At 38.7% G+C, this 20578-nt stretch overlaps 1 protein-coding gene across 6 annotated transcripts in view; it reads right to left on the bottom strand.

Moving 5' to 3' along the window:
• The window catches only part of atl (atlastin GTPase), a 281407-nt gene that overhangs the window by 23792 nt on the left and 237037 nt on the right, over window positions 1–20578 (bottom strand). For all 6 annotated transcript variants that reach the window (XM_071692545.1, XM_071692546.1, XM_071692540.1 and 3 more), the window contains 3 exons: window positions 8266–8450; window positions 6166–6393; window positions 1912–2126 (listed from right to left, as the gene is read on the bottom strand). In XM_071692545.1, coding sequence (XP_071548646.1) covers window positions 1912–2126; window positions 6166–6393; window positions 8266–8450 — 628 coding nt within the window. The remainder of the gene's footprint in view (window positions 1–1911; window positions 2127–6165; window positions 6394–8265; window positions 8451–20578) is intronic.

Here is a 20578-nt window from a genome sequence, read left to right as displayed (position 1 = left end):
GTTGCCAGGCACATATCATTTTTCTCTTCCTTTCTTATGGATATACAGATCCAGTTCTCTCTGACTTTCATGGTAGTCCATGAGTTCCATTCTCCTAATCTGTCTTCTTTCCATGTGTTCCATTTCCTTGATTTATCTTCGTAAGTGTTTCTATATTACTATATCACTTCTTGTTCCTTATATACAAACACAACACTTTCAACATTAATTCTCTATCTCTTGAAGTGAATGTTTTCATTACCACTTCCCTCGTAATGCACCAAAAATATCCAAGCCCCACACGGTTTCACCAAGGCTGTTTTCTCCTGGTATGGTACTGAATCATCTTCCCACTTTTTTGCAAGACACCTGTATATTTTTGTCAAAATTTTTTTTAGTTGGTGCATTACACCAAGCTAGAGAATGGATGTGAGAGAATATAACCTTTCTTCATCTGTTCCTGGCACTATTTCGCTACTGCAGGACACAGCTATCAAGTATGAAAAAAGATTCAGTATAATCCAAGGCATTATTCCAGGCTTGTCTTCATCTTCCCTGTTGAGATTCTTCAAGATTCAAAACTGTTTTCCTCATACTTTTGTTTACAATCAAACAGATATAAACATGTATCTTTCCCTTTTTCATTCTCAGCTGTACACTGCAAGGTCTTCCACCCTCTCGTGAAAGCTTACATGCTCTAGAAAATCAATATTACTTTTTGTGTATGAAGTGTTTCTGAGATCTCTCTGACTTGTTTATTTGACATGTAATAATAGGTGATTGTACAACACTACAATTTAATTTTGTTTCTTAAATATACATTATACATTTGCATCATTAGTTTCCTGTCTTTCACTCATTTTTGGCTTGATAGTACTATCTCATTACAGTCCTCCATCAATTCAAATTTTTCATTTATGATTATTTAGTGTTTCGGATTTTTGTGGGCATGAACTATGCAGTAGCTACAGTGTACTGACTTTAACCAACATTTGGATTACTAACATAAAAAATACAATGTAAGGCTATTAGAAAAACTCGGTGACCTACTATGGTCAAGGTGACACTTACATTAATAATCTGGAAAAACTAATGGCTATATCAGCATACAATTCAACATTCTAAGGGATACCTCATCAGGAAGCAGTAAATGGCAGACAATCACCAACCAAGGAGGCATATTACCAGTCCTAACCGCCTGCATATCGGGATAGTTAGCTGTGTAGTGAGCCAAAACTTTACCTAGGAAGAAGTCTTTTCTTTCTGACTCATCACCACATGGACTGCTGGCATTTTGTCCATAAACATATAATCTCTCTTTGTCACACATAACACTAAACAAACACTTAATTCACAAAACTCATTCTTCCTAACTCTAGATTTTCTACAATGAGTGCTATGCACTAGCCCTGCCTTTTGGCAAAATGGTATAGGCATTAGATAGAAGCATTGAGTAGAAACATTAGGCAGAAGTGGTAGGTAGGAACATTTAGCTTGGAGCATTAGGTGGAAGTAGTGGGCTGGAACATTAGGTAATAGACGCTGGTGGGAACAGTGGGTAGGGGCCTCTTAAAACTGTGCTAAAGTTACCCTCTGCCAGTGGCCCGTTAAGGGCTTGGCACAAAAGACTGAGAAGCAGCACTAGAGTTCACAAGTTATGGAAACTTTTGCTGTGGCCACCCATTCAAGAAAGTTCCCAAAGAGAACAGGCACAAGAGATATAGATAAACAGATATCAACATGCAATTCACCATTTCAATGGAAACCTCATTAAGACAAAACTGATTATGTCACAAGTACAGTTCCTTCATTGTGTACGGGATGTATAAAAAGAACATATTCTGTACAAACAAAGCTGAAAATCAAGAATAAAACCTAACCTACAGCTGCTTTTTGAATCTATTAAATGAATGAAAAATTTCAGTGACTCACCTTACATATGCCCAAATGGTGAGCATGATGAGGAACACACCCATGCCAAGGTTACACATGTTCGCAAAGGAATACATTCCGAAAAGGCCAAAGATTCCAGACATAAGATAGAAGAACATGAGCACAGAGAACAGTGTGGCAGGCGTGCGGGCAGCCTTAAATACATTCTTGGCTTCATTTTGCTGGGAATATTTGCAAAACATCTTCTCGATTTCCTGAAATAAAGACATAATTCTAAGTAAAGTACAAGACTGCCATCCCTGTTATGTAGCATTATGCAGAAAAAGAATGCAGTTAATAGGATAAACTCTTTATTCACTCATGAAGGTATAAGACTAGTTGGTATCAGTCATCCATAAAGAACAAACTTAGATTGCTTCCTACCACATTTAAACAATCTTCACTTACATATCTAAACCACACATAATCCTTTAATCACTGTTATTTTCTTTTTCTTTTCTCCTACCCTGTCTTCTATTTCCTATTTCATATCTGTCTTGGAATTTTTTGTTTTCTTTTCAATACCTTTCCCTACAGGTAGGCCTAAACTAGCAGAACAATAAATTAATAACGGTCAAAGGCTTTGGTATATATGGTACTTGAACATTAAGACTTATTTGTAACAAACGATAGATTAGAAACATCATTACAACCTATCCCACTACTGTTACATTAACTTCCATACACTGTATAAATTGCTTTACATATATACTGATAATAAGCAAACATCCAGGAAAGTCCCTTAACTGAATCTAGCAATGAAATGGCTACATGTGAGCAAATTTTTTTCGAGTTTCAGAATAAAATATAACTTCAGTAGTTTTATTTGTAACTTATCATCACATCACAAGAAATACAAACCCGTGAAATTATCAAAACATGTAGTAGCTGACAGGCAGCCACTGACTGGGTCACCCCCTTGAGGAAGTTTCCAGATACTAGCATATGAGATACAGATAAACCAGTTATACAATCAAAAATTTTTATAACATCTACCAAACACTTTCAAATCTCTCTGAATTCTCTGATTGTATTCTCAACAGGTTTGTGATTAAGATAGATAACAGGCAATTTTTCCACAGTTTACTGCAAGGAAAGGTGAGCAAATTGACAAACATATTTCATCTACTTATAATTACCCCTGGACCAATTTCAATGAAAGTGTCCTAGTGTTATTCAGGACCGCTCTACAGGTTCCTGCAGTCCAAGGCTGCACCACTACCAGTAGCAGAGAAATGTGGACTCCTTAAAGTGAGTTCCTTGACAAGACGATTCTCTCTTGCCAAAAGTGACATCTTAATCACAGTGTAATCTCATACAGGTGGAGTACAGTAACATCATTGAAAAATATATATACACATAGATACATGTTGTGTACTGCTTCCAGCATTTGTGAGGTAGTGCCTAGAACAGGCAAAGAAAAGGCCTCACTTTTTCACATCCATTCTCTGGCTGTCATGTGTAATGCAACAAAACCATAGACCCCTATCCTTAATCAGGCTCCACAGACTTTTCTGAGGTTTTCCCAGTGTTTCATGTGCCATGTTCAGTCCACTAACAACGTGTATCACTGTATCCCATGAATACCTTTCACCCTCCTGCATGCTCTGGCCCCAAGCATTCAAAATCTCATTCACTACATTCTTCCATCTCCAATTCAGTCTCTCACTTCTTCTCCCCTCCTCTTCTGACTCATATATCCTCACTGACAATATCTTTTCACTAATGCTTTTCATATGTCCTAATATTCTAAGCATACTCTCTTCAGCTCTCTCAAGCATACACTTTTTATCACCACATCTCTCTCTTACCTTAACATTATGTACTCGATCAGTTCTCCTCACACCACATGCTGTCCTCAAACATTTCATTTACCACACACTCATCCTTTTCCTTACATTCTCATCTATAGCTCAAGCCTTATATCCATACAACACCATCAGGACTGCTATACCATCAAACATACCCATTTTTGACCTAAATAGCAGTCTCTCTTTTTACACTTCCTCTATTCTCCCAAAAGCTTCACTTCCTCATCCACCCTGTGGTTTACCTCTGCTTCCATTGTTCTATTTGCTGCCATGTCCACTCCCCATCTATCTCTCTATGTCTCTGATACCTGTTCCTTCTTGGAACTCCCATCAAGGGAGTGGCCATGGGTAGTCTCCACTTACCCCTGTTCTTACTTGCCTGCCTCATATACATCATTCCACGTATTCTACCCTAATTTCTCTCCCTCCAGTACTCTCACTCCATTTCTCCATGTCACAATTGGTCTTCCCCTAACACCAGTTCCTTTACTTGTACTATCATACACTCTCCTTGTAAACTCTCATCTTGCATTCTTCCCACATGCCCAAACCACCTAAAAGTATTACCTTTCACCCACTCTACCATTCCACAATTCATTCCCTTTGCATTCCCTATTGTAGGAAATCACTCATACATCCCTTCAGTTCTTTCTTCAGTCTGTCTAAACATACCATATGCTTACTAAAATCACTCATTTCAACAGCATGTATTCTTCACTTCTGTGACTCATCCTGTGTATATGTTTCGGCTGCAAAGGTCAAGGTTGGGAGGACTATGATGACCCTTAATCCTTACTTTGTTCCATACTTACAACTCAATCCTTCATTAAGGGACCTACTTCCACCTTGCACTACTCTCTTCCATATCTCTCCTTCCATACCACCAATATTATCCAAGAAAGTTGCCAAAAACTTATATTCTGTCACCTCTTAAGTCTCTCTCCCCTTATAATTAACACAGCTTGGTCCACTTTCTTCTCTCACTCTAGTGGGCTCTGCAAAATCTATACTTTAACTTTAGTTTCCTTTCACATACCATTACTTTACTTTTGCATGCACTTAGTTTCAATAACCTATGCTTACATACATTGTAAAATACATTTACAACCTCCTTTCTCTTCACTCTCAACAAAAAATAAAGTGTCATTCACAAACAAGCTTGTCACTAACTATCAACCCTCACCACCACACACCATCTCTACACCTCTTTTCCCTAGATTTGCTTTCATCCCTCTTATCACTCCACTTACCCCTGTTCTTACATGACATCACGCAGCCTTGCCTCACACCAAGTACACAGAAACTTTCACTCAACTCTCCATCTACTCTTACACATGCATTTGCCTCTTTAAAGAAGGCTTCCATGTCATCCAGAAGTTGTCCCCCTACCCCACATAACTTTAACAATTAACATCCATTTCCAAGCATTTAAAATACTTCACTCCCTCTAAAGTTTTCTCCATTCAAACTTACACCCCAACTAACCTGTCTCTCTCCTTACTAAACCTAATAAAATTGCTTTCAGTCACATTTACTCTCAACTCTCTCCTTTAGCACACTCTCCAAATCCCACACACCAACTTTTGCAGTTTCACAATCAAAACTGCCACCAGTGCTGTGTCACCAGTAATCAACAAGTGACTCATCACCCAAGTCCCTTCACCCCCAGCAGACTGCATACCTGCCCCTCTCTCAAAGACCTCATTCTATAAACTGATTAAACAGCCATGTTTACATCACTCAACCCTGTTGCAGACCCACCTTTAACTGGAATCACTCGTTCTCCTCTCTACATACTCACACACATGCCTTACTCTCTTGATAAAAAAACCACTGCTTCTAACAGGTTTCCTCCCACACCATACATTCATAATACTTTACACAAGGTATCTCTTATCAACCCAATCATATACTTTCTCTAGATCCTTAAATGTCACTCAGAAATCCTTCTGTTTCTCTGAAGTATTTACTGCAAACATTTCTGTCTTGTCTTTTATTTTTCATAATTCTGTCTATATTTCAATTAAGGCCCAGCCTTGCTGTGGTCTTTTGTCTGGGACTAGAGCCTTCAACATAAAAAAAAAAAAAAAAAAATCCACACATCCTATATATGAGAGCCAGTGTTATGATCTCTGCCTGAACGAGGTTATGCCATGAGAGAAAAATCACCTTTGGTGAGGCTGTATCATTAGAAGCATAGTCTCATCAAAGAAATTCCATCTCTAAAGAAGACCACATTTCTCTAATACTAGAAGTAGTGCAGTCTTGGGATACAAGAGCCTTTGGAATGAGGACCTGGGTAACATCAGGTCTCATTCTTAGAAAGAGGTCCTTGGGTAAATATAAATAAATAATTAAATAAATAAATACAAACCAGGAATCTATCAAAATAGGAGTCCTTGGACAATTTTAGGTAAATAATAAAGAAAATTGTGAGCCATACCTCCTCCAGCATACCCTGGTATTTCTCCACCACACTTTGGTTTTTCCTTCCATATTTGTTTTTCTCCAAGTACATTTGTATAGCTTGTTCTTTTGCTTTATTGTGTTCTGCTTCCATCTGCACTGTCTTGAGGAAAGGTCGGTCACCTCCTACCAGTGATTCCATGGTCTCTGAATAACATTCCTTGCCTGCCTCCAGAGCAGCCTGACTGCTAGCTTGAGCTGCAAACTGAAATGAAATGATCTATAACTTTTCTGAAATTACTTATTTCTTCTGGAAATTTGAAATAAAAAATCATATCTAGGTAAATTCCTGCAAGCTTCAGCCTCCTCAAGTCCAAATCAAGCAAAAAATAGGCTACATAAGAAGTTCAAAATATGAGAATACCTACAAAAAATTACTTTCCATTAATTTTGTACACAATCGTCTATTTATACAGCAGAGAAAAGGAATTCTTCAATCAAGGGGCCAAATCTCAATAATTTTCCCTACTTTTACACTTTTCTAAATCTTTATACTATCTGCTTATTCCATTAATCCTAAACTCTGATGATAAAAAAGTACACACATATCTCATATGCAATGTAATACTAACAATGATTTACATAAATCTGAACTATATGTCACTTCTTAGGAATACACCCCCAATGTACAACTAAGAAAAGGTGTATCTGTTCTGTATATCAACACAGGTGATATTTCAGCTCACCTGTAACTTAACGTTTCCTCCTGCTAGTAACACGACTTATGAAAGAGCATTTAAGGAAAAATGTTTTATCATCGAAAGTGTTCATCATCAAAAATCTAAGGAAAGCCTGTTTATTTTCTACTTTCAGTAGTGATTTTCCTTTTATGGATGAGCAACATTTAGTTAACTCTCAGTTTGGGTATGGTCCTTTAAAAGTATCCAGCATGGCCTTTAGATTCCTAAAAATACAGCCTGAAAATGGTTTTGACATAAGCATTCACTGGCAGTTATAATGCTGTTAACTGAATCTGCATAAGTAGTACATAGGATCCCTGCTTAAGTCACTCCATTATATACTGCTTCACATACATGTTGTCAGTTTATCGGGGAAAATAAATTGCTATATGTTGAATAGTTTTGCACCATCATCGTTTTCAAACAGAAGCAGAATAGATAAAGGTAATCTAAACCTTAATACTGGCTGGGTGCTAAATGGATGAAAGCAGTCCATTGAGTGTGCCATGACACCATGCAAGGTCTCTAACCATGACTTCCTCCCACTCAGCCTGTAGACAATGCGGTGGACGTACTTTGCAAGAAGCTCAGTGCCCTGATATACTGTATCATGTTATTTGCTCATATCTTATAACCATAAATGGAATATCTAGTTCAAGTGAAAAGTGGTCAACTGTGTCCCCAATAGGAAATGTTGCAGTGTTCCTCTATACATAAAAGCTTATGAGATAAAGCACGATAGAAATGGAGAGAGGGCTGTCATGGCTTACCTCCAACCATCATATGTACCACTGCCAAGAAAGTCTGTGAGAATACGATAAAAACGAAGCATACACCACAGCAAGCCAAACCAGTCTATTTCCAAAGTAAGAATCATACATCTGCCTTTATATCATTAGAGTATTATTTCATTTTACTATATCTACTCACTGTTTCCCACATCAGCGAGGTAGCGCCAGGAAACAGATGAAGAATGACCCATCCACTAACATCCACATATATATAGACATTAATGCCCATACACGCACATATACTTACATATACATATCAATATATATACATAAATATACATACACATACACAGACATATATACACATGTATATATTCATACTTGCTTGCCCTCATCCATTTCTGGCACTACCCTGTCCCACAGGAAACAGCACTGCTACCTCCTGTTTTAGTGAGGTAGCACCGGGAAAACAAGACAAAAAAGACTACAGTTGTTCACATACAGCCTCTAGCTGTCATGTTATGGGTTTTGGTACACATGTATAAGTTAGGTAGTCAGTCCTTCTTATGGGGAAAATATCCCTTTATACATTATTTCACTGTAAGTAGTGTTTTTTGGGGACATATCTATGACATATATCTGTAACCAGAAAATGTTGCAACTAACCTCAACAAGTGTGGTAGGCTCAGGCAGGTCATTGTCCTTAAACACCTCCATGAAGAGTGTGAAGAATTTAAGAAGATCGCGTGCCTTGATTGGCTGGCCACCGATCTCCTTCTTCACCAAATTCTCTGGAGCCAACAAGCGTGGAACCAGTACTTTGAGGTGATCAACAAACTCTTCCTTAATCTCTGCAATGCAAATAAAAGACCATCAATCCTTCTGAAAAACTGTATACATCATTCATCAGTGATTATTCAAAACCATACAGAAAACATTCTGAGCATCAATTACAGTCTGAGTCTTGCATTTGAATTTACAGCACCTTCAAGTTTAAAAATAACTAAACAACAGTGTCATGAAAGATACAAAAATATTTTAGCAGGCTTGGATGGTATTGCAGTGGAATTTATTAAAAAAGGGGGTGACTGTATAGTTGACTGGTTGGTAAGGTTATTTAATGTATGTATGACTCACGGTGAGGTGCCTGAGGATTGGCGGAATGCGTGCATAGTGCCATTGTACAAAGGCAAAGGGGATAAGAGTGAGTGCTCAAATTACAGAGGTATAAGTTTGTTGAGTATTCCTGGTAAATTATATGGGAGGGTATTGATTGAGAGGGTGAAGGCATGTACAGAGCATCAGATTGGGGAAGAGCAGTGTGGTTTCAGAAGTGGTAGAGGATGTGTGGATCAGGTGTTTGCTTTGAAGAATGTATGTGAGAAATACTTAGAAAAGCAAATGGATTTGTATGTAGCATTTATGGATCTGGAGAAGGCATATGATAGAGTTGATAGAGATGCTCTGTGGAAGGTATTAAGAATATATGGTGTGGGAGGAAAGTTGTTAGAAGCAGTGAAAAGTTTTTATCGAGGATGTAAGGCATGTGTACGTGTAGGAAGAGAGGAAAATGATTGGTTCTCAGTGAATGTAGGTTTGCGGCAGGGGTGTGTGATGTCTCCATGGTTGTTTAATTTGTTTATGGATGGGGTTGTTAGGGAGGTAAATGCAACAGTTTTGGAAAGAGGGGCAAGTATGAAGTCTGTTGGGGATGAGAGAGCTTGGGAAGTGAGTCAGTTGTTGTTCGCTGATGATACAGCGCTGGTGGCTGATTCATGTGAGAAACTGCAGAAGCTGGTGACTGAGTTTGGTAAAGTGTGTGAAAGAAGAAAGTTAAGAGTAAATGTGAATAAGAGCAAGGTTATTAGGTACAGTAGGGTTGAGGGTCAAGTCAATTGGGAGGTGAGTTTGAATGGAGAAAAACTGGAGGAAGTGAAGTGTTTTAGATATCTGGGAGTGGATCTGGCAGCGGATGGAACCATGGAAGCGGAAGTGGATCATAGGGTGGGGGAGGGGGCGAAAATTCTGGGGGCCTTGAAGAATGTGTGGAAGTCGAGAACATTATCTCGGAAAGCAAAAATGGGTATGTTTGAAGGAATAGTGGTTCCAACAATGTTGTATGGTTGCGAGGCGTGGGCTATGGATAGAGTTGTGCGCAGGAGGATGGATGTGCTGGAAATGAGATGTTTGAGGACAATGTGTGGTGTGAGGTGGTTTGATCGAGTAAGTAACGTAAGGGTAAGAGAGATGTGTGGAAATAAAAAGAGCGTGGTTGAGAGAGCAGAAGAGGGTGTTTTGAAATGGTTTGGGCACATGGAGAGAATGAGTGTGGAAAGATTGACCAAGAGGATATATGTGTCGGAGGTGGAGGGAACGAGGAGAAGAGGGAGACCAAATTGGAGGTGGAAAGATGGAGTGAAAAAGATTTTGTGTGATCGGGGCCTGAACATGCAGGAGGGTGAAAGGAGGGCAAGGAATAGAGTGAATTGGAGCGATGTGGTATACCGGGGTTGACGTGCTGTCAGTGGATTGAATCAGGGCATGTGAAGCGTCTGGGGTAAACCATGGAAAGCTGTGTAGGTATGTATATTTGCGTGTGTGGACGTATGTATATACATGTGTATGGGGGTGGGTTGGGCCATTTCTTTTGTCTGTTTCCTTGCGCTACCTCGCAAACGCGGGAGACAGCGGAAAAAAAAAAAAAAAAAAAAAAAAAGTTTTTTTTATACTTATCACCATTTACCACGTGAGCAAGGAAGCACCAGGAACAGACTGAGGCCACATCTGCTTCCATTCTCTAGCTTTCATGTGTAATGCAACAAAATCACATCTCCCTATCCACAATCTGGAACCACAGACCTTTCCATGGTTTACCCTGGATGCTTTACATGCCCTGGTTCAGTCCACTGACACCACATCGACCCAAGTATACCATATCTTTTGAGATACTTCAAAAAATAAGTTACTTTGGCTTTGATTGTAACCACAGAGTCCAATGTTAACATCTTTCTCTCAGGTCTCACTAAATTCTTCAAGTCCAGTATGAATATGAAATGCATGTCATCATATGCTGTGCAAAAATAACAAAAAACAGAAGATAAACAAATGTATTATATCAAAAAAGTCTGCAAATGATAATATTCTTTTCAGGCCTTACAACCAAGCCATAATGCAAATTTGGTGATGGTATATTGATTTGATATCTGATTAGTGATTGGAATGAACATGTTAAGATAAAGATGAACAAACAATAAAGAAATAGAATCCTAATCAGCAGTTCTATTTCTGGCCTCCTGAGTACATCTACTCCCTGAGGTTGTGTGAAGATTATGTACGTACATCACATCAACATATATATATATAAAAATGGTGATGGACACAAACAAGCTAAATGGAGAACTTTCACTCAAGTCTTAAAAGCATGCTACCCAGTAAGTCAACTGAGGGCAAGTAGTCAAATTATGATCTACAGTAAAATCAACAGCCTGATGAATATAAATGGAGACATTCACTTAACAATTCAATGAAAGAGAAAAAAAAAACAGTATTACATTACTTTTGCTAACATATATTCAAAACCCACACTAATATGTTAAATACAGAGCTTACAGCCTTTGGTGGCTTACACAACGGTTACATGAACACCAAAGTCTGAATCTCAGAGCTTACAGCCTTTGGTGGCTTACACAACGGTTACATGAACACCAAAATCTGAATCCCAGATTACTATCTCTCGAGGTGTGAAACAAAACAGGAATGACTTGTGAAAGAGACGGGCTAGTTACTCTAAAACTTCCCTCTTAAAATCCCCAAATGATCTGATAGTCTTAGCTATCAAGATAGAAAACTGTTACTGCAATAATTTATATGCTGCAAGATTTAGAACCAAAAGAACTCACGGTAAAACTTATAGACACAACAATCTTGCCCTAACAGTCTGAAAACTTAATCACAAACACAATTCTTCTTAATAACAAACATTGACTGGAAAAAGACACAATGCAGGAGCATAGACCTTAACAGTACATTCTGCAACTATTCAAAAGGAACCTTGTAAGAGATAAAGTCCAAACTGTTTGACATGTTTCCTGCTGTTATAATTGATATTGGAATCAACTAGGAAAATAATGTAGTTACGAAGTTGATGTTTTTCGTAAATAAAAATACTGTGTAACGAATGCAACATTACCATCTCAAATACTTTAGGGCTTTTCATTGTATGATTGTGAGAGTGGCATAGTTTTAGATATCACAGTATATACCAGTAAACACAGACACAATGGTGAAAGAATGGTGAGGAAATTGAAGAAGATATTAAAGAAAGGTTCATATCCTCTATAAAGGTAATTGGTATACCAGCTCAGCACTATGTGAGTAACTGCCGGAAAATAACACGAGTATATAAGGTACGTTTAGACTGAACAGGAATCACACGCCAATTTTTCCTAAAAACTTAAATTGAGGTGACCATCGAAGCATGGACACACAATATTGTGGCACTAAAATGGCATGACAAATGTGATCTTTGCATACTAACAACAATATGCCCTGGACACATGGTTAACAGTAATTAGAAGGATATCTTAAATATGAAAAAATGATGAACCCAAGTACAGTAATAGACTATATTTAGATCATGAATTTGGGGGATAAAGAAGACATGCAAATAAGATCAGTGGAATATGTTAGGAAATCACTAAAATGGCACAGTAAATTATTTTCTTACATAGTAGCCATTACAAAAGTATCTAAATCTACAGTGCATATCAATACGTGAAATCAACATAACATTACAATCATTGTGTGCCTGAGTTTGAACTTGAGATCATATGAAAGTTAACCGGCCAATTGTAGTATAATGGTCATAGTTAATGGTTATCATTCACATGGTCCTGGGTTCTATCCCAAGCATGTAATGATGGAAAGGTTTACATAGTACACTTTGCTGAACTCATAAGAATATAACATGAATGCATGGTGCTCCTCCATGTACCAGCCATGTAAGTACAGTATCATGCTCACAAGATTCCCCCCCCAAAAGGGACTTTCAGACAACAAGATTATAAAGTTTTCAGTATCAGCATAAAGCTCCAAACCCACTACTGTACATATCTCCATGCCTGTATGCTTGGATAAAGTACTCAAGTGTCAGTTTGATAGTAATAAAATATTTAAGACATGTGCCAAAATATGACAAAATTTGTCTTATACATTTGATTCCAATGATGTGTAACCATAGTTCTTGCAGTCTAGCAATTACCACAACACATGACAACACAACACAACCTAACCTAATCAGCCCAACTTAGCCAAAACTAGAACTGCTAATATAAAAAGAATTCTGTCACAAAGCTGCAAGGCATGATAATACATCATATCAACACACTGCAAGGCTTGATAATACATCATATCAACACATTGCAAGGCTTGATAATATATCATATCAACTCACAAAAAATAAAAAAATGGCCCTAACCAAGCTACATAGACTCTGGCACTTTTGACGAGCCAAACCTTACACCTGTAGAGAGCCATGATCATACCTATACTTATCTATCTCCCTATATCCATGTAATTTGCCCCTAAAACCAGCACAAAGAGGCTACAGAGGACACAAAATATGTCCATACGATTCATCACAAACGAAAGGTAACCCTAATATCAAGAAAAAATGAATACCCAAACTAAAAAATTACACCAACTGACTCGTATTTAAGAGAACCGCTGAGAAAGTATGGCAAACACCTGAAGATAACAATGACGCAAATTAATGACATAACAGGGACACCTTAAGGGCAGTGAAAAAAATGGAACACATTTGGTTCCCTTTGAAGGAACCCTTAGTCAATTCCACAAGAATGATGCTTAGTTTGACTTCACCACTTCCCTTCACTAAAAAGAAGCACCACACAAACGATACATTTCCAAAATACTCTCCTACACACACACACACACACACACACACACACACAATAGAAAACTTAAATACCACAACTCTCTCTCATTTCTAAATTTCGCATTACCCTGTCCAACCCCCTCTTCCTCTCTAACTACCTCATCATAGACAATAAAAATCTACTAGGTTTCCTGGAACAGCCATCAAACAACACATACTAAGACTCCTGGAGAGTACTTAATGCTGAATAAACGTATGCTTTTGACCTATGTTGTCTCTGCCAGGCAGTTCCCTGAAACCTAACCAAAATTGTGGGGAAAAAAAGACAAAAAATGTCTTTTCAATGTGGTGATGTAGAACAAAAGGCCAACACATGAAAGACTGCAAGATAATGGTGTAATGAGTATAATGTGGCACTGTCCCTTGCGTACTGTTTCATATATCATATATAACTCTTCCCAACACACAAATATCTATGAAATTCTGTGAACAAGACATGTAAATAACCTTGTGTTGCACCGTAAAAAAAATTCTACATCTTTCAAATGCACCATAAACCATTCTACATAGCTTGAAAGTATTAATGGCCGAGTGGTACCTGACAATAAATGATATGTGTGGTATATAACAAAATGACACATGGGCATCTTACCTGCCCGCAGGCTGACGAGGGCGTTGGTAAAGGACGGAGATGAGGAGTCGAAGATGCAATGCTATATTACCATATGAAATGCTAACCTCCCTATCCAATTTTCTTCCCCCCACAAATCATATTCAAAGTGACACTATTCAATAAAGTACTTTCGTGTGTGATAATAGTATTTTACAGTTTTATTTACTTTTTTTTTTTTTTTAGAAATGTACTTATTGTGTTATATGGAGGATGCATGTGAACCCTCTGATTCCAGCGATACCAAATCCCTCTTCTGCTTTCTAGTTCTTCAACACATGTTGGATGATCTTTGGAATCAAAAGTTCTTCAGCTTTCCAACTACTTGTGCGAAGTTTATTCACGTCCGTGAATGAAGCTTTACCGCATATCTAATTACCAGAACTGCTTCCATTTCCAAAATGTTTAATGACGTAAAAATACACCAAAGGGAGTGGTCAGCCTTGCTGATGAACCCGCCCACCTGACCTACGAAAGGCCTCACAAAAAAAAGAAATCAAATTATAAAGCAAAACATTTGTACATTTTCTTTTAAATCCTGGACAATATATCTTGTTATAAATAATATGACAAACTCGATCAGCAACCTCAGTGATATCAGGATTTCTAAACTTCTAAAATGACAATGACATACACAGTGTGCAGTGTATGAGATTTTTCTACTATATAAAGTTTACATGGTATTCCTTCACCATCAACGAAGTCCCAATAATATTCATAGCCTAATCTTAAACTCATTATTACAGTATCTACTCTGGTAGATGCTCTACCGTATATTACATTTGTGTTCTATGAAACAGCAATACAATGTTTCATACTTCACTTCCTTTATCTATAATTTTCTGAATATTTTTCCATTTCCCTTAATTGCCTCATTGTCCTATTTACACCCTTGATTCTTCTTAAACCCATACTGGTCTCAATGTTATTTTCATTTGTTGCTTCTTTGCAAGTCAATCAGCCATTTTATTTAGATAAACGCCAATATATATGATGGTATCCACATAAACACACAATTACATTCATCAGCTTCCAGGTGACAGATAATGTCTTTGCACTGACACCAATTCTTTGTTTCCCGTATCTGTACTGTTATAAGATAACAAAGGACTCTGACTTTTAACAAATAAAAAAAATATCTTTGCCTTTAATTGGTGCAACTTTCAAACCTTCATATAAAGCATGATGTATACTGCTGCTTCCAAGAGCTTGGTGTGCGCAACGTTGATCCTAGAGAATGTCATGTCTTCCAAGGCATTAGGAAATGGGAGTGAAATGAGTGCTACTGCTTATGAGACTGCATTTGGAAATACATTATGTTTTCCTTTTTATATACTTCAGCCCAAAATGATATCATCACAACCTTCAAAGGTGACCGTATAGCCATGTTCATAGGTTTGACATTCATTCCCAAGGTAATATATATATCTTTGAAGGCTGATCGCTACTTGTCTTTGCACGGGGACGTAGCAATGCTTGAAAGGAAAGTTTTAATTACCTGAATTTCAATAGTTTCTCAGAGGCGCAATGCACTTCTTTATCAACTACACAACAAAATTCCTGCAGAGCTCGCTGACGTACGTGATTTTGAGCTTCGTTAAAGAGGCAACCCAAAATTGCAGTGCCGAACTCATAACCAAACTAAATGGCACAAAACTGGCATGAAAATGATCTAAAAACTTCAAGCTGGAGAGTGGGTCATGTGGACATTTTTGATAGATGTGCGAGTTCTACAAAATTAGCATATCTCTATATATGTGTTGAGCAGATCTAGAGTTAGTCTAGTGACATCGGCATGTCCAAGTGTGTTCTGCGGGTCTTCTTAAGCTTCACATAGCTTTTTAGCTGTATGGCAGCGTTCTGTTGATGCAGCCATGTGAAAGTGAAAGCCGTAGCGCATCCTACTGATCATTCAGAAACTCCAAATGTGCTAACCTTCGCGATGCTGCTTGTCTGCATTTTTTTTTTCTAGTTTCTATTGTTTTTTTTTTTTTTATCTTTGAGAACCAGTTGTATGTCCCTTAAGCAATGAATGTCAGCACTGTAGGCAAAACTTTATATATAATCTGCCGGCAGCCAGGTGTACCAAATGACAGACTCAACCGAACAAATTCATATAGATTATCCTTTCTCAACATCAGCAGAGTCACAAAGGCATTGGTTATGACCTGACACTGTCTGCTCAATCAGAACCCAATTTCACATAACCATGTCATTTGAGTCTGCTCAATCAGATGCAATTTTCAAACCATCCTCTCGCATTTTTCTCCCAGTCCTGCACAGCGTTGTCTGGTCGTGCAGTCTTGCCAGGGAACCTGGCGGTAAACCGTATATATTAATATTCTCATGGCGACACTTTCATAACGCACACCAAAAGCTAAGCGAATAAGCGAAGGACATTTGCTTAATCAATACTTTCCTCAATCACGAAGACGTAATGGTAATCTCCTATATTATTCATTTTCTAAAACATGAGGCAATCGCATTTGCCTGTAACCGAGCACATTTTGTTCCACTTATTTTAAAGTTTTGGAGGCGGGTAGATATTTCTTATCTCAAAGCGGCATTAACTCTCCTAAATAATCTACTGAGGCGGGTAAACAAGTGTTCTGAAATGTATATATTTTCAGTTCAGCGACTAAAATACGGTCTTGCACTACCGGCCAAACTGAATCAATGATAGAAAGGCTATTGTCTACTGCTACAAGCACTGAAACAGTCTTTATGCTTCTTGAAGGCTGTTGTCTACTGCTACAAGCACTGAAACAGTCTTTATGCTTCTTGAAGGCTGTTGTCTACTGCTACAAGCACTGAAACAGTCTTTATGCTTCTTGAAGGCTGTTGTCTACTGCTACAAGCACTGAAACAGTCTTTATGCTTCTTGAAGGCTGTTGTCTACTGCTACAAGCACTGAAACAGTCTTTATGCTTCTTGAAGGCTGTTGTCTACTGCTACAAGCACTGAAACAGTCTTTATGCTTCTTGAAGGCTATTGTTTACTGCTACAAGCACTGAAACAGTCTTTATGCTTCTTGAAGGCTGTTGTCTACTGCTACAAGCACTGAAACAGTCTTTATGCTTCTTGAAGGCTATTGTCTACTGCTACAAGCACTGAAACAGTCTTTATGCTTCTTGAAGGCTGTTGTCTACTGCTACAAGCACTGAAACAGTCTTTATGCTTCTTGAAGGCTGTTGTCTACTGCTACAAGCACTGAAACAGTCTTTATGCTTCTTGAAGGCTGCTGTCTACTGCTACAAGCACTGAAACAGTCTTTATGCTTCTTACTATCACAGTGATCAACCAAGGATTTCTATCTAAACCTAAGTGGTCGGGTCGTCCCCCATATTCCACACCAAACCTTGATATTACCTCCCTGTACAGACTGTAGGCCATCCAGTAGTAGAAATATACTTACAAAAAAATATTCTCCCTTCAAAGTGTTGTGGTAACACTCTTCCTAACTACGTCAAAAATACGAAAATCTCTTTAAAACTGACGCAATAATAAATGCAAAGAAAATTATTTAATTGTGTAGGCCTGCATAACTGGAACCTGCTAAATATTTGCCGGATACAGTAAAAAGCACTAATTTACTTAAGTTGTTAAGTTAGACCTATTAACAGCAGAACATTAATGCGATCACTAGATTTAGGAGCGTCATATGACAGTACAGAACATGATGAAATCATGAATACGTATCATGTTTATCATGTTGGGCAGCAGCCAAGATAAGCCACCACAGCCCTTTCCTACTACATTAATAATAATAATAATAATAATAATAATAATAATAATAATAATAGTAATAATAAATAATAATAGTAATAATAATAACAATAGAAATAATATTATAATAATAATAATAATAATAATAATAATAATAACAATAATAATAATAATAATAATAATATAATAATAATAATACAATCTTCATCGACTACGTAAAGTAAATTGCAATGGTGACAGATAATGTTATGAAGAAAGTAACACAAAATGATCCTTTGTGTAACTCTAAGACTGTGTGAGAGGGAGGGGGTTCCTCTGCTGACCTTAACTGACCAGAATGAATATCTTATTTTAAAGATGTATTTTGACATTTGTACAAACCCTGCGTGGCTGAGTCCTACTTCCAGCAACAGACTACCATGTCCGTATTTTCAACTGATGATATAAACCTCTACCCTAATATTATTACACGTATACATCTCTAGTCATGCTCCCAGAAAGAGCGATACCTCTGGCGATTGGCATTTTTTTTTCATCTGAACTCCTGATTAACACACGCATCACACGATAGCCGACGACTACTTCCGTCAAGGATCAGACGCTGACTGGGGTCCCTTCGCCCGCAGAAAGTCCGTGTCCCGGACTGGTCCCACTGTGATCATGTCCACAACGAGGACCGTTCGAGTCAACCCCTCACAGCAGCTCATGTGAAGCTGGACGAGGACAGTTCAAGACAACCCCGACATTCCTTGATCAGGGTCCTCATATGCATGTGTCGTCTCAGCTTACATACAATAAAAATATACAAATGAAAAAAATTGTCATTTCTATCACGTTTAACGATGGAAATTCACAGATATCAATTGTAGGCCATAAATTACCTAGGGAAGGATAGTGTAGGGAGGGGTCACATAAAGCACCAGCGGAGGGATAGCGTAGGGAGGGGTCACATACAGCACCAGCGGAGGGATAGTGTAGGGAGGGGTCACATAAAGCACCAGCGGAGGGATAGTGTAGGGAGGGGTCACATACAGCACCAGCGGAGGGATAGTGTAGGGAGGGGTCACATACAGCACCAGCGGAGGGATAGTGTAGGGAGGGGTCACATAAAGCACCAGCGGAGGGATAGTGTAGGGAGGGGTCACATAAAGCACCAGCGGAGGGATAGTGGAGGTAGGGGGTCACATAAAGCACCAGCGAGGGGATAGTGTAGGGAGGGGTCACACACAGCACCAGCGGAGTGTAGGGAGGGGTCACATACAGCACCAGCGGAGGGATGGTGTAGGGAGGGGTCACATACAGCACCAGCGGAGGAAAGTGTAGGGAGGGGTCACATACAGCACCAGCGGAGGGATAGCGGAGGTAAGGGGTCACTGGGCGCGTGACAGAGTAGCCTATCGCTTCAGCCAGTCAACGCCCGCCTCCTAGCCACAACCCACGCGCACTCAGTACTGTGCTGTACCGAAAGTTTTCTTTTTATCAATTCTATTCATTAATGCATATTCTACATGTGCTGCTGGGTGAATATAATATACATAGACCAAAATAAAGGGACCTTGGAATGTGACAAAACATTAACATTAAAATACCAGTATCAAAGTTCTACAGCTATTAGTTACAGTTGCATGTGGGGAGACTCCCTGGTTATAGGACCCACAAAATAAACCCTGAATATTGTACAGATGACCATGTGGAGAGCATTTGATTCCTTATTCAATATATGTGAATGTTTCATTATTGCCTTCAGTTACTTATCACACCTCAAGTGTAATAATAACTGTCAGATTTCTTCCGCTGCTATACTACAGCTGGAAATCATCCAAGGTGATGTATACAATTTTCAGCAACAAATAATAACCATCACTGGTGTGCCTTCCAATTCTTTACCACACTCCAGTGGACCTTGTGTGTGTGTGTGTGTGTGTGTGTGTGTGTGTGTAACTCTGCAACTCTTCCACCGTCACAAACAGCCTCGGGGTTGCGCTTTGCATCCATCCTCTACATCACTGCCCTTGTTCTTCTGCTGTTGTTTCTAGTCCCGTTGTCTCGATGATGTAGCTGATGTAATCACACGACAGCCTGTTTCCCTCTCCTCGTCGACCACAAACTGCAGTTTTACCATAGACGCCCCTTAAAACGCCCGCATCAATAATGCTCCTGTTTTCTTTCCCTTAAACTTACCATATCATCTACAATGCAATACGTATCAACGCGATTACTATGACAATTACTATTCTAATCATTACCATAACTATGGTTATTAACATCGTAATTATCTAAAAGCAGCAGAAACAGTAACAGAGGAAGATAGGAAGAGCGACAACCGTCCTAAGAGTAATAATATCAACAGCAGACCTAGTCATTGTGACTAACTTAGTAATTCGTCGCAGTAAAGTTGGAAACGATGATTCTAAAGTGTGATACGGAACCACAATCCTGACGATTACATACACTTGGCGAGAATGGAGTTGAGTGACTGTCTTCTCGAGAAAGCAAACGTGAGCGGTACGGGCAGCGCCCGGTCAGTTCTGTACGACAGCAAGTGAAGAAGCCAAGCGTCGACACGAACCTAACACAGCGAGGCCGCCTGTCTACCCCAGACATCCAAACACCGCCAGTCTGGTCTCAGGTTATACCCCAACATGTAATAAATATATTAATAAATACATGTGCCGTATGACTCCGTC

The sequence above is a fragment of the Panulirus ornatus genome, chromosome 53 (assembly GCF_036320965.1).
Source record: "Panulirus ornatus isolate Po-2019 chromosome 53, ASM3632096v1, whole genome shotgun sequence".
Taxonomy (NCBI): domain Eukaryota; kingdom Metazoa; phylum Arthropoda; class Malacostraca; order Decapoda; family Palinuridae; genus Panulirus; species Panulirus ornatus.
Note: the sequence above shows the minus strand (reverse complement) of the source record. Positions and strands in the feature narration are given on the sequence as shown.